This window comes from Phallusia mammillata, chromosome 3 (assembly GCF_965637545.1).
Source record: "Phallusia mammillata chromosome 3, kaPhaMamm4.hap1.1, whole genome shotgun sequence".
Classification (NCBI taxonomy): Eukaryota; Metazoa; Chordata; class Ascidiacea; order Phlebobranchia; family Ascidiidae; genus Phallusia; species Phallusia mammillata.
In genome coordinates, this window is record NC_137254.1 from 5191273 (window position 1) to 5216251 (window position 24979).

Genomic DNA, 24979 nt, shown 5'->3' on the forward strand with positions numbered 1-24979 from the left:
CCATTCACCTGATTCAATGTTGACTGTCCCATTAAATCCCTGCGCTTCAGTGCGTGCGTCGCTGACAAAGACTAGAGTAAGATTTGTTGCAATAACTGTGTGATTCAAACCCCCAGTATGAGTCCCAGACAATCTTTCCACATGACCTTCTTCGTTCTGGAACTAAAAATAAAGCCTTCGACCTATGTATGAACCAATGACAAGTGTGATGTATGTTTAAATAGAAGCTCCACTAGCTTTTGGGTTGGGTTCGGTTTTTGTTTCACATCTAAATTCACACTCAACCACATTAGTGTCCACTTCAAATATTGGCAGATCTAACTTTTGACAAATTTTTTGTCTTGTTTAAAATTGGGAGTGCCTGTTTTTTGGTTCTTCAAAGGGATTTAACAAAAAACCGAAACAACAATAACTTACATATAGAAAGTCGAATCCACTCTCGGTGCGAAAAGTGGAGAATTGAAACACCAAGGACGCGTTGCTTTCCAATTGAAATCTCCAAACACAACCAACTTCAGCGGTGTAGTTACTCGGAAACATTGGAGAGAACAAATTATACGGTAAACTATCGACATCCTCCCCACACGCTTCAACTGAAGTATACATGAAGTGTCAATGGTTAAGTTTATGTGGACGGACAGTGCTGATGGCGACAATACTTTTGTTGCTAAACGATTGCCTGACCAATATGTTTTCAAATCTATTCTGTGTTATGTCAAGTTGTGGCTTCGAACAGATGTGGTTAAACTTGACTTTTTAACATGTACTTCATACAAGCTGAAGTGCCGTATGGCAAATCTATTGGCACCAGCTGCACTGAACAGACGACAAAGGTTAATTTAGAATTAACTAGTTGGATCCAAACACACAACACACATTTTGCAGACTCCAAAATGGTGGGTTTCTAAGCTCAAGATCCGACACTTTGGATTAACATATAATTGAGCTTTTCTGCATTAATCCGACTTACCGGGACTTATATAAACCTGCATCAAGACTGTTGTGAGGTTGAGGACACATGATACATGTACAGACGAACTTTCAATGATAACCGGAAATGATAAGCCTCCACCTAACAACGTACCAGCCAATGTACCCGAATTGTCGATTCCCTCGTATATCTAGATTGAAAACAACAACTTGAAAGGTGACAAGTTGAGCATAAACACAGAATGAACCTTCCTAGTAAAAGAACAGAAAATACAATGTGGTTTGAAACAAATACAAATATTTTTTGCACAATTTAGAACAACATAACTAATAAAATTTTAGTTACGTGCTTGAACATTTTACGTTGCTTGACGTTAAGTAACAATAATTCAATGGGCGTACATTTAGGATGGCACATTTTTGAGCTAATTGTGTAAAAAACGTTCTCTTTCCCGTCTTAAAGTTGAGGCCCGAACCTTTCCCAAATGTCCTTGATCTATATCAAAGCGACTTCGTTTTCCAGAGGAGAACAAAATCGACCAAAAATATGAACCAACCGCTAATAACATTTCATTGTGAGCATAACACAATCCGACATTTATCGTCCAACAAGGATCTTAGTGCAGCATAAAAACAAACCCATAACCGACCCAAGTCAATGCACAAACGAAATTCTACCTTACAATAGTTGTTTGCAGCAAGCTCTCCTGAACGCAAATAAGCAGCCAATCTAGGGGAGCCGTGTAGGGAAACAAAGGTGCTATTCCACGTGGCATAAGTAGGTGAAATAAATGCAACCAATCGTAAAGCTGTTTTCTGTCCATCATCACACTGTGCATCTGAAACTTAACATTGAATTTACAATTAAAACAAAATTGCATCTATCCAAAAAACGTTTTTATACATCCTGGCAACAATAAACTACATAGCGCGTTGTATTTGTTTACAAATATGTCAACATTTTTGATACCATCAAACATTTCTAAGTCTTTGAACGGATATTGAAAAGTTTTCTTTTTTTATTTTGTTTTCTGGCACCGCAGAGGACAAAAATTTCTAAGATGTAAATATTAGTTCCGCATTATGCTGATGTCAAACGAGGATTATCTACTCAATTTCGGGATTTTTGTAAAGAATCGAAATAAAACATAGGTAACATTTGTGTTAGGAATGGAATGCTCAATACTGAAAGAAACAAATTAAATACAAGTCTGACGGGTGAAAAACTGTCCATTTAATGTTTGAATATTTGTCCGGTGTGAATCGAAATACGCCGCATAAGACAAGAGTGAAAAAAGAAGGCGATCTTTCCGGTTCGCTGTAGGTATGTAAGAATACGATAATCGTAGTGAGAGAGGCCACTATATGCCTGGTACCCTGGGTGGGCTTTAGACGGTTGATGGAAATGAGCTGGTTGCTTTCGCTGATGGCAAGCGTCAAGCTCTTGCTGTTTCGAATAATGACGCGGAACGGGCCGTCGTTAGACGACGTAAGGAGGAGTCTGTAAGACCGCCAATGCTGCGATGACCGTTGTGCGGACCGTGACATGACATTAGAGTCGGCATAAGTTGACGCACTGTAGCCTTCAACGACGGGACGTTCGTGATGTTCTGGGCGAAAAAAAATCGCCAAGAACGGTGATGGCAGAACCGTAAACTAGTTTGGCTGATGAAGCTTTGCTTTCCAAGAAGCTGGGTGAAAACCGTCCTGTAGCATCTGGCATTGGAATTGCTCCCGGCCATCGAGTAAAACTGTCGACCGAGGTAAGGTATCTGTTTCTCTGCGAAGGCGCAAACGGTCCAACATTGTCGACGTTGATATGTTGAAATTCAACAGTTGAATGCGTACATGGGAGGGCGGGTAGCTTGGTAGAGGCGCACGTACGTGGACAAGGCGACTCATAGGAAACGTCACAAATGATTGTTGCTCCAGATTGATCGATCTGTATGTCCTTTAGTTTGAGGTTAGTGACAGAAGTACGGTATGCTTGAACTTCTGGGGCGACCTAAACAGCTGCAAGTGCCGAATAACTCAAGTCAAGTGGAAATCGAACAGCAATAATAGAAACGCGGGAGCGCGTCCACCACGTGGTTTTGCTTGCCTTCGATGTGTCGCACATCAATGGTAAACTTAGAATTGGCGGTTTAATTATGCTGTTGCTGTGTTGACCACGGAGCCAACACTTTGGTGAAAGCAAAGGCCAAAGGCTTGTGATGGATGTAAGCGGTGAACACGCGAACTTTCCAAAAATGGCGAAATTGGCGAATAGTGTGATGCAAGGCGAGCAGTTCCCTGTCAAAAGCGCTTTATTTTTCTCCGGTGGTCGCAGGCGTATTTTAAAATATGCTAATGGCCGCCAGGCTTTATTGATAAATTGCTGGATAAAGCCTCGATTTTATGTTGTGATGCATCGCTAGATGTGGACGCAGTTGGTGCTTTAGGCAAGAGATGATGCAACAGCGTGACGTTCGCTAGGGCGGTTTTTGCCACTGAGAAAGCCAAATCTAACTGGTCTATAAAAGAACGTTGTAGTATTACCCATAAATCTCTGGAAAATAGGAGTCATAATGCGTGCAGCGCCAGGAATGAAACGGTGGTAAAAATTTGCTATATCTGCAAGCCAGTGAAGCCCTTTGGCAGTAGCGGGGCGCGGAAAAGTTTAAATAGCTTCTACTTTGTTGGAAATGGCCCGCGCACGGGTACTGTCAACGCAATATTCCAGTAAATCAATTTGTGAAATTAAAAACTAGCACTTTGATGTCAAGACCATGGTAAAAAAAGCAGCATCAAATAGCGCTTTAAAGGGTCGTAGTGTTGGGAAAGTGACTTGCTCGCTACGAGTATATCATCCAGATAGACGAACACAAAGTCCAAAGATTGACTTAAGCCGAATGACATGCGTAGAAATTCAAAAAGGTCAAAAGGGGTAATGACCGCAGTTTTTGCAATATCATGTGGGCCACAGCTACCTGGTGGTACCCGCAAAAAAAGTCAAATTTGGAGAAATAAGCTGTAGAACCTGCCAATCGAGCCGAAAAGTTTTGAATGTGAGGATTTGGCGAAACGTTCAGGGTGGGTTCGTTAAGACGGCGGTAATCGCAACAGGGGCGCCACCCACCGGACGATTTTGAAACCATGTGCAGTGGTGAAGCCCATGGACTGGAAGAACGTATAATAATGCTCAGTTGCAGCATGTTGAAAAATTCATCTTTTTGCGTGGTCGAGTTTCTCGGGAGGGAAAAGTGGCGCGCAAAACTGCACGTGAAGGCCAATCGCTGGAGTAAAATGCTGGTCCCCATGCTTGGGTAGCGACTGTAATATAATGGGAAGTAGTAATTTCTTTGAAAATTGACCGATAATCGATCATGAGGGGACGTGCCCACAGAAACGGTGTTAAGGTTTGGTTGAAAGCTTTGTCCGGTGCTTGTCCAGCTTTATCGATGAGGCGTCAAAGCTTGAGGTCAATGCAAAGAGAATGTGGTATAAACTGCCATTAAAGTTTGCCGGAAGGTAAATGCGTAGTTACCAGACGTGAACCGTATGTCCATATCTGGGTGCTATTCGCAGCAACGAATTTTTTTTTTCTGGAGGTTGGTGCATCGATCTTATCCCGTGGGTGGTGTGACGCTTATCTTGTCGCCAGTATCAACAAGAAAATTCCGACCTGCTCAGCAATCCCAGACAAAGAAAGGGTTGTCATTTGCGCCGGCCATCGTAGTAGTTTGTTTTCCTGCTGTGCCAATGCGCAAGGGCGACAGACACTTTATCGCATCTTTGCCAAATCGACGATGATAAAAGCAGAGGGACTTTGAGTCACGCATTTCCTGTGGTGAAGCGGATCGAGACTCCCTACCTCTTTTTTTATGCTTGTTGGAAGAAAACGCACTGCGCCGAACGTTGGACAGTGCAAGTTCCGTAGGCCTATGATTTCCTGACCATATCGCATCAGCTTTGTAGGCCAAAAGCCGCGGATCGCTAATTTCCTCTCCGCTCAGGCCTGTGCAGATAAACTCAGGCTATCGATCCAAAAACAGCTGTTGGAAAACAAAACATTCCTTTGCATCGCCAAGTAATGCAAGCACGTCATCCATTAAAGCGGATGGCATTCTGTCGCCCAAAGGAGGCATGTTAAGTAACCGCATGGCCCTCTGTGGGCGCGAAAGACAAAAGGTTTCTACCAAACGTGCCTTGATTGCTTCGTATTTATCTGCGTTTGGAGGATTTTCTAGCAGATCGATACGACGATTAGTTGTGTCCTGATCCAGAGCCAAAACAGCCCAATAGTATTATCTCCTGTAATGCTTTTAAAGCGAATTGCGCCTCCGCTTGCTGAAACCAAACTTGTGACTGAGCTGTACAATACGTAGGTAACTTAATGGCTACAGTATTTTTTGAGTTTACGGTTTCATAATGCAAATATAATGTTTTTGTACGCTTCAGGTCACCAAATGTAGAGAGGTGTTTATTCGAGGTACGTGAAAATAGAACAACACAATGTGAATCGCAATACGCCGCATAGGTCGAGAGTAAAAGAAAGAAGGCAATCTGTCCGGTTCGCTGTAGTTATACAAGAACACGAGAATCGTAGTGAGAGAAGTCGCCACAGGTGTAGACTTTTTCAGCTCACCAAATCAAATCTTATTTCTATTTGCTTTTTGCATGCGATAATTGAGACATGAATAAACTGGGTATTCTCTGCATGGACGAAATGCATAAGCTGGTAGAGTGCGTAAAATAACATTACACCAACCAGCCAATACATCCTTTTATATCCATTTAATGAAATGCTATAAACTATCGATTCCACTGTATTTTGTCACACTGTTGATTTGCTCGCCACAATTGTGCTTCATTGCTGTATTTATGCCCGTTGTGCAGGGTTTTTAAGTAAAAACGTTTATTTGTGTAACTTTGTGACAGTTAGAGGAAAAACTTTACTAAATTAAAAGAAATATTTACCAAATCAACTTACCTTTGTGCCAAAAACTAATCGAACAGAAGAACAAAACAGGTTTTAATGGCCCTCGTAACATTTTTAGCATTTTATGCAAATAAACGAACTGTGTTACCATAAACTTTAACTGTTAAAAGACAATAAGTATATATCACTAAAAATTATTTCACACCCACAAGAATCTTATCATGTTGCAAATATCTAACATAGCTAGTTAAATCAAGTGTGCCGAAACTTAGTCTAAATCGTTTGGGCAATTCTAGCATCATAATGCTACCTCTCAGCTGAAACGCTTCGTATGCTTCAGGTTTTCTCATATACATTAGAACGCACCGCGGCCTACTTAGAGATTACCGGCACAAACCATCGAAAACATCGTAACAAAATGCAGGTGATTAAAAAAACCGGATCAATACAGCTTCGTAGCTTATCCTGCAGCCATGCCGCTTTATGCATCTGTTTTATACACGTATTATGTATCACGCCTGCGTCGTCAGGATCCATTTTGAAAACCTGTGTTGAAACAAGATGCATACAGTGCACACGGTTTCGACCTATGAAATCTTATCAGTGCAGCTGGTGACAAGACACGAGCCGTATTGGCTGGTGTGGCCATCCAACGGCAATCCAGTTTGTTCGGTGTAACAGGCTAAAAACCCATGTCTCACCAACTTGTTCGATGTTTTTGACTTGCTGCTCCCTACAAACTGGAGTGCCGTAAGAAGCTACTTTAGCTCATACGGGCGATCTCTTGTAACCGGCTGCACTGATGAGATTTCATCGGTCGAAACAGTGTGTACTGTCCGCAAGTTTCCTTTTTGTTCATCCGGCAAATACAGCTCAGCGGTTAACCCGTCGCAAGTCAACTAACCATTAGCATAATTACTTGTTAGCCACATTGTGGACTGTTACTGTACAATGCAACTAAGTAAAAATGTTTGAATTCCCAGGAGCCAATCTAAAATATGTTTGGTGAAATAAAATGAAGCCAAGTACTAAATTCAGGCCTGTGATATTGCATTCATTGGGTTTGTCCTAAATCTGTTGGCTGGTACAAAGTCCAAAATAACAAGGTACACAGTGTTACAATGCATACGGTACGGCAGGATATATATTGCTTAATAGAAATATGATTAACACATTTTCGAAGAAACGGTCTCTGTGGTACCTACAGAACAATAGGGTGCGATCACGTGACAATAAGCCAGCTTCCTCTTCATAGTAACGTAGGAAAAAGGCAAATGTTTGTCAGCTCTCATTGCACGAAATATAAAAGCAAAAACGAGTGGGCCGCATAACAGGGCCCTTTTCGCAAACGGTCATCAAGTGTCTTCATGTTTTTTGGGGGTTTCCAAATGACAGTTGTAAACATATTTATCTCATGACACCCTATCTGCTAGTGTGTACTTAGTGTCAGGGCTGATTTGTGACTTCATTCATAGTTTAAGCCCAATAATTTGTCGCATATACGTATTCAAGCCAAACAGATAGCACCAACTTTTTATTTAGCCTTCAGTCCATAATGCAAATTCATGACGTCACATTCAGTACTTGCAAACTGCTGAATGACCAAACTTTTAGAAACTGCTGCTTTAGCTGATACTTGTTACGTATAGTGTAGCAACCGAGGAGATTTAGCAAAAACTAGTGGAAATTACCAGAAGATTTGCAGTTTTTGTCTGAATCAGTGTGTTGGAGAGGGCCACACTAAACAGCTTGGCGGACCCGATTGTGGCCCGCGGGCCGCCTGTTGCATACCTCTGGTCTGAATCGTTTCAGCATTACCAGTATCCTAATGGTGCCTCTCAGCTAAAACGCTTCGTATGATTCAGGTTTTCTCATATACTACAGAACATAGTGTGACATACTTAGATCTTACCGGCGCAAACCATCACATACCCTGTAACACAAGGCAGTTGATTCAAACAGAATACAGTTTTGTGGCTTATCCTGTAGCGATGACGTTTATGCAACTGTTTTAAACTCATATTATGCATCACGCCTCGCCAGCGTCCATTTTGAAAACGTGTTGGAACAAGATGTAGACACAGCGGCACCATTTCAACTTGTGAAATCCCATCAATACAGCTGGTGACAATACATTGGCCGTTTTGGCTGGTATAGCCATCTAACGGCTTAGCGGTGAGCCCGTCGAATACCGACTGAACATAAGCAGGATTTTTTGGTCGCCACAATGTGGACTGTTAAAATGCAACTAAGTAAAGATGCTTGAATTCCCAGGAGCCAATCTAAAATACGTTTGGTAAAATTAAACAAAGCCTTTATTTTTTTACCAGTCACTAAAATACAGGCCTGTAGTATTGCATTCATTGGGTTTGTCTTGAATCTGTAGGCTGGTTGAAAGACCAAAAAAAAACAAGGTCCACAGAGCTAGAATGCATGTAGTACGGTAGGATATATATTGCTTAATAGAAATATGACTAACACATTTTCGAAGAAACGGTCTCTGTGGAACCTACAGAACAATAGAGTGCGATCACGTGACAATACGCCAGCTTCCTCTTCATAGTAACGTAGGAAAAAGGCAAATGCTGTTAGCTCGCACGGTGTAAGGTTGAATTGTGCAGCATAATTAGGAAACAAAAAATGATTTTCTGTACCGTTGTAAATTGCTCTGCTTTTAAATTGCTCCGCTCTCGCCCACACCACGCATTTGACGGCTTTTAATGGCAAAATATAATTTTAATGTTGAGCTCCTTTTATTTACTTTGCAGATCTAACTCATCTGCTCGATCTGTAACTCTTCCATCTTTTAGAAATGCTTAAGCACACTGTTAGATATAACGGAACGTCTGGAGTTAGTCCACCTTTTTAAGCGCGTTAAATCGTTGATGATTTAGTACCACAAAACTCTAATGATGACTTTATTTTAACTGAATACCGTACTTGATCGGGTTTCGGAATTTTGCTTTTAAGTTTGGAATCAAATTCCGGACGGCTTAATGCAATGGGACAGTTTTTGTAGGACAGAGTTTTACAACTTTAACACTACGCTTGTTGTTAAAAGAAAATGATGTTCAAATTAAAATCCAATTTTCTTGTCTAATACCCCAAGTAATCGAAACATAATAAACACACACAATGTGAATTAAGCTTGAGTATATTGCACTAACATTACAGACACAATGTACTGTTTCGACAACGTAATTTTCTAAAAACACAAAGCAATTAACTAAACTACCCAATGCACAATCTTTTTAAAACGATTTGCTCAATTACATTTTCAAACATAAAGTTTTGGATTTATCTTTAAACAAATGATTTTTCTTCAATGAGCTATATAACGACAGTTATACGCTGAGCGTTGTCGATCGAGATCGAAAATACGTGAAAATCCATCTACAGACGAATTTGTTTCGCATTTAGATCTCGGGCGTTTTTGCCCCATACAATGTAACTTGCTCCCATCACTACAGCAGCCAGAAGAACAAACATCACAAGTTGGAATATGTTGTAGGCTGTTTCATTTGCTTCGCCCTTTTCTTCAGTTGTATCTGCAAGAAAATTGAATGTTAACACAGATATGAACATTTAATTGATTGTGTTGTTACCTTGCACAAGCAAATACTTGGTAGTTTGTAAGATGTGTACTGGCCCTGCAGAAAGTCGTTGGTTGCGCCCATTGCTGTCAACAGATCGTCGTCCTACACCTCCACACATCTGCAAGTAAGTTGACATTCATATGTTACAGCGTGATTCTTATTAATAATTCAAAGATTTTAGGTCACGTGTTGTGTTTTAAATCTTAACATATTTGAGCATAGGCGTCAAGTTGGCGGTGGCGGGGTGGCGGGGTGGCGCCGCCACCTTGGGTTTTTGAAGGCCCTAGGCGGCCACCGCGGATATTTTGATTTGTTTCTAGCGGTATCGTGCGAAACACCGTAAAATCTGATAAAATTTGAGAAAAATTTTGCGTTTAAACAAAGCGAAAATTCAACAAAACGTGCCGAAACTGCAACCTGATTTGGTTAGTGCTTTGTTTATGACGTCAAACACACAGTTGTTGGCAATGAATGCATAGCCATTATTGTGCACAATGCGATTGTACTGTAACAAATGGTTATTTTAGGAGTTACAAGAGCAACAAGATGACGAAACATTTTCTAAACGTTTCAAATCCAATAATAACGTTAAAGCAAAGTGTTTCAAATGAATATTATTACAAATTTTTTTTTAAAGAATTTGACGAACATTACATTCTATTGATTTGGCTTTGAGTTGGAGCTCGTGTGATTGCACGCATTAGTGCCGTCACATGAAGTAACGTCATAATTTACGTCCGTTACCTTGCATTTTTGTAAAAGTCGACGCCCATGTATTTGAGTACAAAATAAACATTTGTTTTTAGTCCATCAAGACTTTGATACTTTGCCGAACTCAACTCACCTGTCCAGGGCATTGTCCAGTTGAGTTTTGACAGACGGTCACGTCGCAGTGGATGTAGATGAATTGTTCTACGTCGGTAAAGTTTGTCCACACAAAGCTCATCAGCTTGAACGTTGCAAAGTTGGATTTGTAATTTCGTATCAACGTCTTTGCGTCGACAGCCTCACCTCCACTGGGTGGCGCAACGCACCTAATATTTTTGAGACAAAGTTGCGCATTGCGGAACACTAACTGCCGTTCAACTTTAGCATAGAAATAACATAAAAACGCAATCCATCCCAAGCATAGCTTACCTGCTTTGTACAATCTGATAGTTTGGCAAACCACTGGAGTTTTCGACGCGTGTAGCCCAACATTCTTCTACCTGTACAAATGTGTCAAAATACTGGATCAAGAAATAAGGTTTGTTTCAAATCAGTTTATTTTTTAAATTCGGCCTAAGATTACATTGTGGTCAAAAACCTTTGAAAACTTTAAAGGTTTCTGACACTTTAAATATAATGCCTAACAACCCTAAAGCTTTCATGTTTAAGCCGTTCGTACTATTTTGTATGTTCTGAACTTTTTGTAGGCTTTTATGTAAAAGCCTGTCAATTGAACTAACGGGCCAAAATAAGCTATTTAAAACCGAATTGTCGGGCTTCGGGCTTTGGGCTTGTGCTTTGGGCTTGTGCTTTGGGCTTGTGCTTTGGGCTTGTGCTTTAGGGTACGTGTCGAGTTCGGGCTTGAATTTCGGACCAGCTCTCAACTGTGCAAACACTTAATACAGGGTGTGTTTAGGAGAGTTTGTAATCCATTTTCCTTGAATGAGTTTGTTTTTACTTTCTACCTGGACAATGAAGTCATCGTTGCTCGGAGAAATTTCATCGAGTTTAACTTCAGCAAAAATGTAGTTGGGTACAATGACTTCCCCGGGCAAGCTTTCGTTCAAGTGTTCGTTCGAAAAGAGATTTAGAGCAACGTCAAAGTTTCCTGTATTCTCGGTCGAAATTTCAGCAGATCTGCACATAGTTTATTAAAAAAATTAAACAGATTTCCAAGACATTTAAAACTGTAGATTTATTTTCGTGTTTTTATTGGTGACTTTGCAATAATGTTTTGCTAGCAGTGATGATGAAACTAACATCCCAAATGTGAAACAACCATCAACTGCGACGAAAAAATTGCTTTCGTGTGCCATGTGCCATATGACATGTGACATGTGCCCTTGTTGTTTTCTTACCCGGCTTGTGGTAGAATTTTGGATGACGAGAGAAGTTGATCGGCTTCAAATAGACAAGTCATATTGAGCTTGTTTTGAACGTCGCGTTGGATCACTGCAGAAGATGGAGCTAGGTATCTCCAGATCAGGAAAGACACCGACACCATATCGTTCTCATTCTGTTCATACACACAATATACGTAAACATTTTTTATACACACGCAATAAAGTTTACTAAACAAAACTATGGTACAACAAATTCAAATACATTTGATCTTGGCTAACTATCTTTTTTCATTGTTCAAAAAAGTAACCGATGATTTTTCCAAACGTTATAATTTTTTTTATACTGCGTTAATATATAAAATCGCATGTTACCTTATAGGCACCTTCACACTGACCAATGTCAAACACAAACACCGGATCTGACCCCGTGACCTTGCAGTTGTCATTGAGCTCAGAAAGGGGGGTTTCCCTGTCCAATGCGATGTAAAGTGTGTCACCGAGTTCATAGTCCAATGTGTTTTGTTGATCAGCTGTTACTCTGCGAATATTAGACTGTAGAGTTTTTGTAGAGATGAACTGGCTACTAAGTGAACAACACATTTTAGCAATTATATCCTATTTTTGCTGATGTTAAGATGCGTTAAGTTTTTGTTGTTGCTTAGTCGCTTCGTGAATCAGCTGTTATCCTAAGAATATCTGACAGTAGAGTTTTAGTATAGCAACTTAAACATCACTTTTAATGCAGCGTCTTCACATAAACTGCCTACTACGTTAACAACACTGTTTAGCAGTTAAACTGATTTTTGTTGCGTTAAATTTTTGTTTAATCGCTTGGTGAGAGAACACATGTAGCGACATAATTGCACTAAAACAAATCACGGAATAGCAGGACAACGCAAAATGTTATCAAGCGTAGAACGGTGGCTGTAATGAGTATTATATAGCGGTGACATTTCAATAGATTTAATACGTATCTGCTTTTATTAATGTGCAACATAACTGCACTTCGAAATATTTGATTCTGACATTTCAAATTATTATCCACTTCTTCCTTCATTATTCCTTTGAAGCCAATATTTAGTTTCTATAAACGACTTATATGTACAATGTGAAAAACACCATGCCAAAATACATTTTTAAATCACCCAATCATTATAGATCTGTTAAGGTTTATTTAACGTTAACCTAAACAAATAAATTAACGAAGTACTTACTGGATGGTCAAACCTTCGGTCTGGCACACGTTCATTGATTGTTCCGTTCCTACAAAAAAACATTACATTACTTTCAGTTAGCTTACACTTTCGAAGCAAAGAACAAGCACTTTGCTGCATCATATAGATTAAAAGCCTGTGTTTTAAGAAGTAAAATATTGTCGTTACACATAAAAGAACCTGATGGATTTTCTTTTTTCTTTTCTACAACAATTATAGCTTGATGCCACTGAATTAACAAAACGACAAATAACCAACATGATTTGGTGTAAATCAATAAAAACTAATCTCATTAACCTGGAGGGAAAACCGCAAAGTTTAAAATTATTTCCATCCGCGTATTAACTTTCAAAAATGATTGAACCTAAGAAACTACTTGCTTTACGATTTCTTTTTCAGTAAGATTGGGTTTATTTTAATTTTTTTCGGTTGTCGTGTGAAAGCAAATTGCACCAACCTGATTCAAGATTGACTGTCGCGTTAAATCCCAACAGACCAAAGTCAGTATCGCTGATAAAGATAAGAGTAAGATGTGTTGCAGTAACTGTGTGATTCAATCCCCCACTATAATTCCCAGTCAATCTTTCTACATTTCCTTGGTCGTCTTTGAACTGAAAATAATGTTGAACCAGTGTAAAATTCTAGATTAAATCGGGGCTTATAAGGCGCGGCAGAGCTGACGAAAGTATGAGGCCGTAAAAATACATGTACAGGGGGTTATTAATGGTTTATAACTTTTTTGCAAGACATTGAGGTTTGACCGCTCTGACCGGCTGACGTGGGGCTGGAAAGATTTATTACCTGCTTAGTAACCATTGTGTGCAAATAACTAACAACGTACAATACATAAACAAACAACGTACAACGTGCAGTGTAGATAATGACGTTATAAACAGTTTGGTCTGGTTGCCCTCTCATTAACTTTTGTGTAATAATAGAGTCAATAGGGAAAAGGTTGTGCACGCCTGGATTATATAACAGTTTATTTTGGGCCAGGCTTATCTGGACCTAACTGCAATCTCAGCCACATTTGTTTCCTCAATTTATAACCAGGCCCCAAAATTTTATATTGGAAAATCTGAACTCGGAACAGACTGATGCTTGATAAAAACCTGGTTCGGTCTGTTTTGGTTCTGCAATGCAATTTAACAAGAAATAACCACTCACTTACGTATAAAAAGTCAAAGTCTTCCTCGGTGCTAAAAGTGGAGAATTGAAACACCAAGGACGTGCTGCTTTCCAATTGAAATCTCCAAACACAAGCATGCGAAATTGGGTAGATGCTCGGAAAGTTAGGAGACTGTAAATTATAAACCGGTCCGGTAGCGTCTTCCCCGCACAAAGTAGCTAAAATACACAAAAAGCGTTAATTGTTTCTGTGCAGCTACATAATCATTTTTAAACTGTTCCTCATAAAACGCAACACAGCCTAGCTGCACGAATCTGCGCACATAATGTTTTGTCACCAGTTTCACTGATGAGACTATACAGAACGAAAGTAACGCTCTGACTACAGCTTACTCATCACAAAAGAACACACAATAAACTCAAACTCTTGAACTTGGAGAATGGCCAAGTTCAAGAATTGACATTTTAGATTTTCACAGAATTAAATCTTTTTGGGAAACCAGTTAAATTCGACTTACCGGCGTGCAAAACAATGTTTGTATTTCCCGTTGTGAGGTTCGTGACACAAGATATATAAGCAGACGGGCTTTCAACGAAAACTGGAAAAGATAAGCCTCCACCTTCCAACGTTCCAGCTAATGTGCCTTCCTCGTTGGATCCCTCGTAAATCTATTTACACAATAATGGCAATTAGTTTAGTTAAGAGTTGTTACCGAGCCCGAACGCCTAAACCTTAAATACCAAACCCGAACTTTTTTCAAAGAAATCTGGTTAGATTTTAACCAATTCAAAAATACGACAGAAATGTGGCCGAGTAAAAGGTCAGTAAAACGTGTTATATGCGCACATGTGTAAAAACGTATACATACTGCTCATCCAAATAAACTGTTTTTTTTTTTGATAAAATATCGACAAAAAAAGTAACCAACGTCTAGCAATATGATACAGGCAGCTCGACAGCGGACTCATTGTGTGCATGACGTCCGCTGCAGAGGTTAAAAAGAAATACGCCAAAAAATCTCCTACGGAATTCAAAGGCTATACCTTACAAAAGTTGTCTGCAGCAAGTTGTCCACTTCGAAAATAAGCAATCAATCTTGTGGCAGCCACTCCGGGGATAAAACGTCGAGTCCATGTGGAACATTCAGGTAAAATGTTTGAAGAAAGCCGACTTAAGGTTACATCCCCTTCGTGACACTGACCGTCCGACACTTAACATGAAATTCACCATTAGAAATCAAATCATTTTACCAATTGTACGTCCTATACAATTCTGACACCAATAAACTGCTACATAGCGAGTCCGCTTGTCGCGGTTTATGACAGCGCAACTTTGCGTCGCTACTCTAGGCCTGGTGATTCTTTTTTACCAGTTTACAGACACAGTATTTTGCACCGAACCTATTAGACCTGACTAAAATGGTTTTGTTAAAGTATTTGTGAGATTTCAATCGTTCGAAATGATTAAAACTTAATTGATTCTGCAGCGACTAAATAGTTTGCTTTATAATCTTGTTTTTGATGACGGGAGGTTCTTCTGCAAACAACTCAAAACTGCTCGCGCAAATGCATTATTTAAACTAACACACTTTAGGTTTCATTTGATAAATTACAGTAAAATGTCATCTAAGTCTATGAAGTTTGTAAATTTTATATGCCGCCATAAAAACAAGGTAGTTTTGAATGGCTATGTTTTATTGCTGATGTTTTATGCCAAACCTTCCTTACCTCGATGTAATAAACCCATTAAGCAGACGAAAAGAGCAACCTTTACCAGCGGAATTGACATTTTGATCGTTTTGTTGGACAAAAGACAAATGTTTTATATCATCTACTATACCTGCTAATATAAGTTACAATACAAATAAATTATTAAAAATACTAACTTAATGCTACCAATATAACTTACAACAAATGTATTTGCAAATAAACTAGTACATAAGCACATTTTTGCCTCTATATTTAACATTTTCTATTGAAACTTTGTTGAGGTCGGCACGCTTAATAATTTAAGTATGGCAACAACTTTGTCTAAACCATTTTAGCAATACCAGCATTGTAATGCTATTCTCAGCTGCAACACTTCGCATGTGTCAAGCGGGTTTCCTTTTCTACATTATAACACACTGTGGCCTAATTAGCTCACAGTCGTAAACACCGCAAGCCCCGTAACACAATGCAGGTGATTCAAACCGGATCAATACAGTTGCGACGCTTATCCTGTAACGGGCCGCTACATCTAACTGTGTTAAACACGTATTACGTTACTCATGTGAGTCGTCAGCGTCCTTTTGTCAAACTACGTTGAAGCAAGCTGCAGCTGCTAACATTTACGATTTTAACCATCTACTAAAACTCATAACTTACTAAAAGTTTTACAGTAAGCTTCGTAGAATATATTTTCGGGCTCCCAGTAGTTTGTACGCATTTTAATTCATTTGGCCAAGACAGCATTTTGTCTTGATCTACATCAGGGGTGGCCAAACTTTTTTACCAGAGGGCCAAATTTGCAACTGTCTTACCACTGGAGGGCCGGATTAAATGAGATTTACGTAAAATTTGTCTTAACTGGTTGCCATCTTTATTAAAATATATATTATTGTAGTAGAATGACAATTAAGGTTTATATATCAATGAGATAAATGCAACTGTCCACAATTTTGAACAAGCCTTTTAAAGTCTGGAGTAAAAACTTCACAGTGGTAAATATGGTGCTTGGAAAAAAACCAGGCAAGGTGTTTGGCGGGCCGGATGAAACAGGACTGGGGGCGGGATGCGGCCCGCGGGCCGTAGTTTGGCCACCACTGATCTACATTATTCGAAAAGAGCGTGTGTACAAACTCGCACATCGTTCGGGCGCGCAAGTTCAAAATTGAAATTGGCAATTACACCTAATGTTATATTGTTGTTTAGTAGCTGAAAAATACTGCTTGAAATTGCTGAGTAATGCATTTTGTGATGTTAATAAACAACTATCAGGGTGTGGTTGTAGGTCTTCCAAACATGTAACTTATACAGTTCCGTCAAACCTCACCCTTTTTCCTAACACGAGTGGTCCACGACTGGTCAAATCAATACGAGTGCTTACGTTAGTAGAATTTCCAAAAAATAAGAGTGCAACTGTTTTGGTCTTTTCCTAACTGTTTTGGTTAAGTATAATAACGATCCTTTACTGCGTTTACAGATTCCTTGCGTACAAAGATAGCCCATGACTACAGCATACCGGACAGATTGCCTTCTTTCTTTTATTCTCGTTTAATGCAGCGTATTCGTACATTGTGGGCATTCTAATTGGTTGTACCTTAAATAAACAATTTGCAACAACAAAGCATTTGCAAAAAGTATCTTTGTTTGAAATCTGATTAGTTGTTTGTGTGACGTAACAAATTAATCCACAAACGCGATTTGTCATTCGAAAACTATATTCCTAACATTGTATTTAAACCCAACAAGCATAGTAAACTCTAATCTGGTGTAGTTTTCTGTGAAAGGTAAATGCTTTCTCGTTGCATCTATAATGCCGCGCATGTTAAGTTGAATTATTCTATTTTACTTCGATTACTTCTGTTCATCAATACAACTACATAAAGAAGACAACACCTGTTCTATTACAAAAAAAACATCGAACTATAATAGAAGAAGGAAACAACATTTTAATAACATTACAAATTGTAAGCTTCATGACTTTACGCAACAAGTAAACCACCAAAACAATGAAAATAGTTTCAAAAAACTAAGCATTGAGGCTTAAATTACAAAAAGGTTTTGAAAGAAGGTAAACATTTTTGCGAACGTTTTGAGCGGAGGTATCTTTTTCGTTAAAGTTGTGTAAAAGGCAAAGTATAGCACCAATTAATCTATCTCAGACAAAGTAAATACGATTCTAATACGCATAGGAATATCCGCTCAATGGAACATTACAAATTAAATTTAAAACATTTATACAAGTGTTCCGAAAACCACATACGAAAGTATAAAACAACTCACAAAACAATATTGTATCGTAATTATAAGAGGATTACATGATATGGAATGGTTTAAAAGGATTACATTAATAATTGAGAATAAGACATTTTCTTCATATTCAGGTTTCATAAAATTTTAGGAAACTTTTATTTCACTATTTCAATTACTCTGTCGCTTTCAGTGGCTCCGCCAGCCTCGTACCTTACGGTAAAATCTGATGAGCGAATCATGGATTCCCGCAAAGACGACAATTTGTCTTTAACGCTATTTTTGGCTTTGTTTAAATGATCTTGAATTGATTTGGAATAAATCAAAGGATTAAGGGCGCTGTTGATTGGAAGCAACAGACAAGCGCTCAACACATAAGCATCTGGTGGCATTTTGATTCCTCCAAGATTCAAATATCCCATGATACAAATTGGAATCCAGCAACAGAAGTCGGTAACAATCAACCTCGAGATTCTTTTCTGCATACTTGAGCTGATATCGGTGTTTCTGGATCCTTTCATGCGATTGCTCTGTTTGTAGATGAGAACATATGCAACCACCATGTAGATGAACATTAGGAAGTTGATTGTGATGAGAAAAGTTGAATATTCCCAAGCAAATTCATTGGTAGTGACAAACAAACGTGGCAAACAGACGCTCGTTTCTCCATAATATCCGAACCCTCCTTTAATTGGACTACGAGGAAATGCCTCTTTAATTGTTTGTATAACATCGTTCCAACCCTCCGGTTCTTTGCGTTTGATTCTTGTAGCAAGCAATGACATGTTTTTTCTTGAAACAAAATCGTTTTCAAAGAAATGGTTTGGAAACCAAACGCCATTTGCAAAATATTCTGAGGAGACCTGAAGTAAAGGAACAATCGCCAAAACAACAGCTGAAAGCCAACAAACCAATTCCACAAGCACTATGGTGCGAACTCTGGTAGTTCGATGAAGTAATGGATTAAAGGTTGCTAGAAGGCGAAACGTGGTCATGGCTGTCATTGTAAAGGCAGATGCTTCAGACGCTACAATTGCAAGCGCTCCAAGTCCTGAACACAAACCGCTTGATCTCCATTCCTTATCAAATAAACAATAGGAGCCAGAAAATTGTGTTCCTTGCACTATGATTGCAAGCAAATAAATTCCCATGAGTAGATCAGAGCAACAAAGGTTGATGATGAAAACACTAGTGTTAATAAAACCATTCTGGTTCTTATTTACTGTCCATAAGCTGTAAGTAATTGCTATCAAAACAAACAAGTTTCCTCCCAATGCTAAGACAGCTGTTATCCAAAATATTACTCGATATATGGCATTGGCAATCATTTCGTTGACATCTGCAAATGGATTGTCAATCAAATTCACACATTCATCACTTCCGTCTGAACAATCCTGAATTCCATTCTGCACAAGTTTCAAGTCAACTGATAAAGGTTGTTTATTTCTACAGTAAAATCGTTTGCTTTCACAACGGCATCTGCTTTCATCTGATTTATCGTCACAGTCAATCATTCCGTCACAAACAGAATTTTTCTGGATAGAAACTTTATCTTTTGTTTTGCAATAATACCGGGTATTGTTACAAAGTTCTACAAATTCATCTGAGCCATCGTAGCAATCGATTGTTCCATCACACACCTGAGTGCCTTTGATGTTGATTTCTCCACTTGAAAAACAAAAAAACATATCAGGACAATCCAATTCACCTGGAAGCCACATTACATCCCAAATAACACCATTACAAATCGAGCATAAAACTTTGTTTGTGTCCACATCAAAACCTGAAATATATTCATACCATGGCCTCAACATTTTGTTGTGCTTTCTAGAACTTAAAATGTTTTCAATTCCAAAGCCTTCGTTATTTGCTGAACATTGCCTCTGTCCTTTTTCCTTTAAAGACGAACAATATTTCGTGTTAATTTGATCAACACAATGCACACTTGAATTGCACAACTTTCCGCTTAAGTCCGAACAGTCATATTCATTTTGGCAGTGCATCTTTTTTCGAGGACAAGCACCTGAAATATCGTTACACAAACTTTGATTTAAACACAAACACTCATCTGACATATCAAAGCAATCCACTATTCCGTCACATACTTGCTTTGGTGATATGATCAGCTTTTTATCTAAGCACTGAAAACATCTGAACTGTCCGTTGACGAAACAAAGATCAGACTTATCAGAACACTCAGCCACTGAATCGTAAACGTTGACTTGTGGTAATACACAAACACCTTGTCTTGATGGTCCAGAGCATTTGAATCCGAACCCATTTACAATTTCGTCGCTGTTATCACTGCAACCATTAATAAGATTACAAAAGTCATTGACATTAGTAACCTGTTCATTTTCACAAACAAATATGTCCCAACAATACTGTTCTGGGGTCTCGCAAGCTGTCAAAACACACGTCACTTTACTTGTCACGCAGTTATTAATATCATCAGCACACGATGGTTGCATTACAGTATTGCATTCTGCTGGAACCGTTGAATATACAAGATATCTGGCAAGTTGTTCACTCTTGCAAGTTGTGGCAAACATTGCGCAAGATTGACATGTGAAGTTGGAGAACGAACACAGTTCGTCACTCCGATCAGAACAATCTTCTACTTCGTCACCTAACCAGTCAAATGGTATGCATCTGCCAGTAGATGGGCAATGTTTGTTACTAGGGTCACACGGACATCTTGCATAAACTCCAGAGCAGTTACATGTGCGATGTGTCTCGTCAGTACCATCAAAACAGTCACGATTTCCATCACACAATAAACTTCGATCAATACAACTTCCCTCCATGCCAATGCATCGTTTTGTGCCAACACATGCACATTCAAACAGATGAGCAGGACAAGTGCAATTCATTTCATCACTGCCATCTCCACATTCATTAATTTTGTTACACTGCCATTCTTTTGTAAAACAACCCAATCCATTTTTGCAGTTCTTTGTTTGGTAACAATCGCATTCGAATTTATGATCTGGACAAGTACAATTAGCCTCATCACTCCAATCTCCACAGTCATCATTTCCGTCACAATGCCAGCTGTTCTTAATGCAGCCGGTGCCAATTTTACAACTGTTTGTTTTATAACATTCGCATTCAAACTTATGATCTGGACAAGTGCAATTAACTTCATCACTCCAATCTCCACAGTCATCATTTCCGTCACACAGTAAGTCTTTGCGTACACAATAATGACGGTTTGTGCAATTATTTGTTCTATAACAATCACATTCAAAATGATCAACTGGACATGTGCAGTTAACCTCATCAATCCAATCTCCACAGTCGTTACTGCCGTCACATAACTGATTTTTGTTGATGCAATTTTTTCCCAACTCACAGTTGTTAGTTTTGTAGCAATTGCAGTTAAACTGATCAGCCGGACATGGGCAATCGAGTTCGTCACTCCAATCTCCACAGTCGTCCATTCCATTACATTGTTTGGTTTTGGGCAAGCAGCCAGCGAAGAAAAATGAGGAAGTGCAGTTACTTGTTTTGTAACAATCACATTCAAACTTATCATCTGGACAAGAGCAATTAACTTCATCACTGCCATCTAAACAATCAATTTCCTTATCGCATCGTCGATCCTCTGGTATACAACTACGTCGACCTTTACAAGTGGTATTGAAACAGTCACACTGAAAACTGCCTGTAGGGCAAATGTCACTTAATTCGTCGCTCCAATCTTCACAGTCATTTCCCCAGTTGTTAACCTTGGACATCTTAATGCATCCTGGTTTGTCCCCACACTGACCAAACTTGTGACAAGCACATTCGAACATTGAAGAAGGACAGGTGCAGTTGGGACCGCGGTATGGTTTCTCGCAGACCGGGATATTTTTAGGTTCTGCGCTGAAAAGGTTTCAATTAAATGTAGGAAAATGTTTTATGTCATAAAATTGTTCAGTATATTTATTTTCTGTAAACACAAGCAGCACAATGAGGTTGGTTGGTAAACAAACATGAAAACCTACATTGTTTGAATAAAACTGAGCAGTATGTGTTACCTTTACCGTACAAAACTTATAATCATTATTTTTAAATAGTTCAATGTCCTTGACACGTATATTACACCAATCTTGGCAATTTAGTAATGTTTTATTCAGCTGTTCGTAAACAGGAGACCGATGCTATAATGGTGCGACGGTTAAGTAAGATTTCTGTGTGGTTTTAGATATATGTTTACCAATAAAAGTTTGTAATACCACTGAATTATATGACAGTTGTAACATTTCGATATAAGCTGTTTTTGTAAGTAATTAAAATCAAACAATGCAAAAAATTAAAACATGCAAAAAAGATACAGGCACGAAAAATGATGAGATTCACTGGTTTAAAGGGTTGTTTAACAATGTATATGAATAAAACTGTAGACTTCAGGGCAAAAAGCATAAATCTGCAATTGTAATATTATCTCGCTATTTGACAATAATTTAATGACGCCAATTTCAAGAATTTGAGACTATTTGCTGCGCCTATTTGTGGATGCTATGAGATTAGAGATTGGGCAATTTAATACAAGATATCTGGTTGCCTATTTGACTGAGTATTAACTGGCCACAAACTGAGAATAAAGAATCACAGTGGTTTAGTATGTATCACACCCAGCACTGAGCCTACTGAATAATTCAATCAAGTCATCTTACTTTTATACGGACGTGGAGCAATGCTGAAATCCTCTCCAGGACATTTATCTTCCAAGCATCCGACTATACCAGACAGCATTACAAGGAATATCAGTAACATCCTAGCGTTAACTAAAAAATACGGTTGTTAATACACTTTCTTAATAACATTCCACTTATAATGTTTGTGTATTTTGGAACACTATGTACAGATCTGTTTATAAGTTTAATGATGAAAATAACGGCCCAAATAGACGTAAAAAGTGAAATGCTCTATTTTTCAAACGTTTTACGTCTATTTGGGCCGTTATTTTCATCTTTAAATGTTTATACAGTTGTCGGCAAAAACAGACAAGTATCCTAATAATAATTCAACGCAGAAACTAACAAACTACATCGTAAACATAAAAGCAATGCGTCAATGCAATACAAAGTTAGCTTCAGACTGTATGACCCTACAAACTAGAGTGCCAAAGCTTGGGTTTGCTAGCGTGTACGGCCAATGTCTTACCGTACCTTACAGGTCGATACAGCGTACACTGTCTGTAGATCTTAAATGTCTGAGTAGTCCGCTTATTTGACAATCATATTGCCTAAGTTTTTCACTTCAACATTCAGTTGTGACACCTGGCCTAACTATGCCAACTTGTATCTGCCTTTTGTTGGCACCTAAACAACCAAATGGCATCAACAGTTCGTGCATTTCGTTCAACACAAAATCATTACTACATCTTGCAAAATCATATAGGTCAGTTACCACAAATTAAAAATTCTCAAATAGAACATATTTCTGAACTTTGCAATACAAACACAATGCTACAATAACAAACCACAACAACAGCAGCAGCATGTAAAACTGTGGTAGGACAACAACAGCATGACAAACAGAACAGGTGATATTGTGAACACCCCGCCGCCTCAAGCGAGAAAAAAGTTTTACGTCATTATGAATCACAATGAAGAGAAATGCACGTCATTCGTGACGGGTGTCAGACGCGCTTATGCGCAACGGCGGACAGAAAAAATGCACGCTATGATTGACAGTTCCATCTCTCGCCTGATATATGCGGCTTCAACTGTTCGAGTAAACGTTGCGCATGGAACGACTGAAGATTAAACTCGTTAGAAAACTCGTTTTGGGCTTGCTAAGTCGTGCATAAAACAAACGCTTATGTTGACTACACAAAGCTCGTCAAAACGCACTTTTAAGCATGCAAAGCTGTGCATTAAACAAACGCATATGTTGACAACAAGGAGATATTTAAGGAACTTAATTTATGAATGCAAAGCCGTGCATGTAACAAGTGTTATTGTTAACTGCACAAAGCTCGTTAAAACACGCTTTAAAGCATACAAAGTCGTGCATAAAACAAAAGCCTTAGTTGGATGCACAAACTTGTTGCGAAACCCGCTTCCAGCCCGCAAAGTCGGGTATGTAACAAGCGCTATTGTTGCGAACACTAATCTCGTTATAGGGAACGCACTTCAATCGAGAGAACTAGTAATTAATTTGGGCGATGGTTTACAGCACAAGCCTGTTAGAAAACCCACTTTAGGTTGCTGTGGTTGACAGCAGGAAGCAACTGATCGTGTGTTTGACTGCACGAAGCTTGTTAAGAAATCTGCTTTAGGTATTCTAAGTCACATTGTTAATTGCCCAAGCAAGACATGATAATCTGTGTAAAAAACGCATATAGTAGAGTGCATGCATTTTGTTTAAAATTTAACAGCAACTTTTGGCAAAAGCATCGTGGTCCATATTTTTGTTATTCTGCCTTGAAGTCTGTCTTACCTTAAGGGCCAATGTCATGTCTAGGCAATTTACATTGATATTGTGTTACAATCTGAGCATGGCGATGATGAAAATAAAAGCGCGGGGGAGTTTTTCACAGTGTTCCGCGCTTTTTTTCTGAGATGCCTTTCTCATGACAAACGCTATGACGCAATGACCCCTAATTCGTCACGAACCGGAAATTGGTAGGAAAGTTAAATGCGCGTGCAAAAATATTGCGTTGGAAGGGTATTTTAAACAGCTGCGATGTGTAGAATATTTAATGCAATATCATAAAGGGTACAGGCAGGCAGTTTGATCTTGTATTAAACCAAATTTTTATGCTATTACCGTATTTACTCGATTGTAAGCCGCCCTCGATTGTGAGCCGCATGTTGAGGTGTTAAAAAAATAATGTAATGCGCCCTCGATTGTAAGCCGCACGCTGAAATTTTCGATGCGATTGTTTCTTAATACATCTTTCTGTTGTTATATGGCATGACTATTTGCCCATATCTGTTAACTACGTTGATAACTGTGCCCAACAGAACGTATATCGACGTATAATCTGTACACGCATACATGTTTTGAATCCCAATTAATTTAAAATGTTGGAGTATAGAAATAATATCCGTATAAATTAAAATATAAGCCGCCCTCGATTATAAGCCGCACAAACGGCAGCTAAAAAACAATATAAGCCGCGGCTTACAATCGAGTAAATACGGTATTCTACCTACTAACATCAGGAAAGATTTTAATCAAACATGT

The 24979-nt window shown here is 38.8% G+C and overlaps 2 protein-coding genes and 1 pseudogene across 6 annotated transcripts in view; all 3 read right to left on the bottom strand.

Moving 5' to 3' along the window:
• LOC145217636 (uncharacterized) overlaps positions 1 to 15682 on the bottom strand; it is a 33392-nt gene extending 17710 nt beyond the window's left edge. For 2 of the 3 annotated variants that reach the window (XR_013857449.1, XM_080084936.1), the window contains exons 1-9: positions 15569 to 15682; positions 14885 to 15051; positions 14359 to 14509; positions 13884 to 14059; positions 13170 to 13323; positions 12713 to 12761; positions 11871 to 12036; positions 11514 to 11671; positions 11121 to 11292 (exon numbers count right to left, since the gene is read on the bottom strand). Coding sequence is in view for 2 of the 3 variants with exons in the window: in XM_080084936.1 (XP_079941062.1) it covers positions 11121 to 11292; positions 11514 to 11671; positions 11871 to 12036; positions 12713 to 12761; positions 13170 to 13323; positions 13884 to 14059; positions 14359 to 14509; positions 14885 to 15051; positions 15569 to 15629 (1254 nt within the window). In the remaining variant the exon portion in view is untranslated. Of the gene's footprint in view, positions 1 to 8989; positions 9400 to 9456; positions 9566 to 10291; positions 10482 to 10584; positions 10656 to 11120; positions 11293 to 11513; positions 11672 to 11870; positions 12037 to 12712; positions 12762 to 13169; positions 13324 to 13883; positions 14060 to 14358; positions 14510 to 14884; positions 15052 to 15568 lie in introns of those variants that run through there. The other variant, XM_080084935.1, reaches the window with a different exon arrangement.
• LOC145218016 (uncharacterized) lies at positions 4514 to 5692 on the bottom strand (annotated as a pseudogene).
• Positions 15683 to 17427: 1745 nt separating the features above from the next.
• Positions 17428 to 23177, bottom strand: LOC145220022 (uncharacterized). Of its 3 annotated transcripts, XM_080087307.1 has the most exons (4): positions 22954 to 23176; positions 22459 to 22569; positions 19595 to 21659; positions 17428 to 19462 (listed from the first exon to the last, which is right to left on the bottom strand). In XM_080087307.1, the coding sequence occupies exons 2-4, from the start codon at positions 22556 to 22558 to the stop codon at positions 17953 to 17955; spliced, it is 3675 nt and encodes a 1224-aa protein (XP_079943433.1). In that variant the 5' UTR covers positions 22559 to 22569; positions 22954 to 23176; the 3' UTR covers positions 17428 to 17952. The 3 variants fall into 3 exon arrangements, with proteins under 3 accessions (XP_079943433.1, XP_079943432.1, XP_079943434.1); XM_080087306.1 differs by having other exon boundaries at positions 17428 to 21659; positions 22954 to 23177; XM_080087308.1 differs by lacking the exon at positions 22954 to 23176 and having other exon boundaries at positions 17428 to 21664; positions 22459 to 22525.
• Positions 23178 to 24979: the final 1802 nt, after the last annotated feature.

Bases quoted from the DNA above. Each gene is read 5' to 3' on its own strand.
- LOC145220022 (XM_080087306.1), bottom strand. From the start codon at position 22,558: ATGTTACTGATATTCCTTGTAATGCTGTCTGGTATAGTCGGATGCTTG. The intron at 21,660-22,458 runs GTAAGATGACTT...TTTTCAGCGCAG, and splicing joins TGCTCCACGTCCGTATAAAA to AACCTAAAAATATCCCGGTC.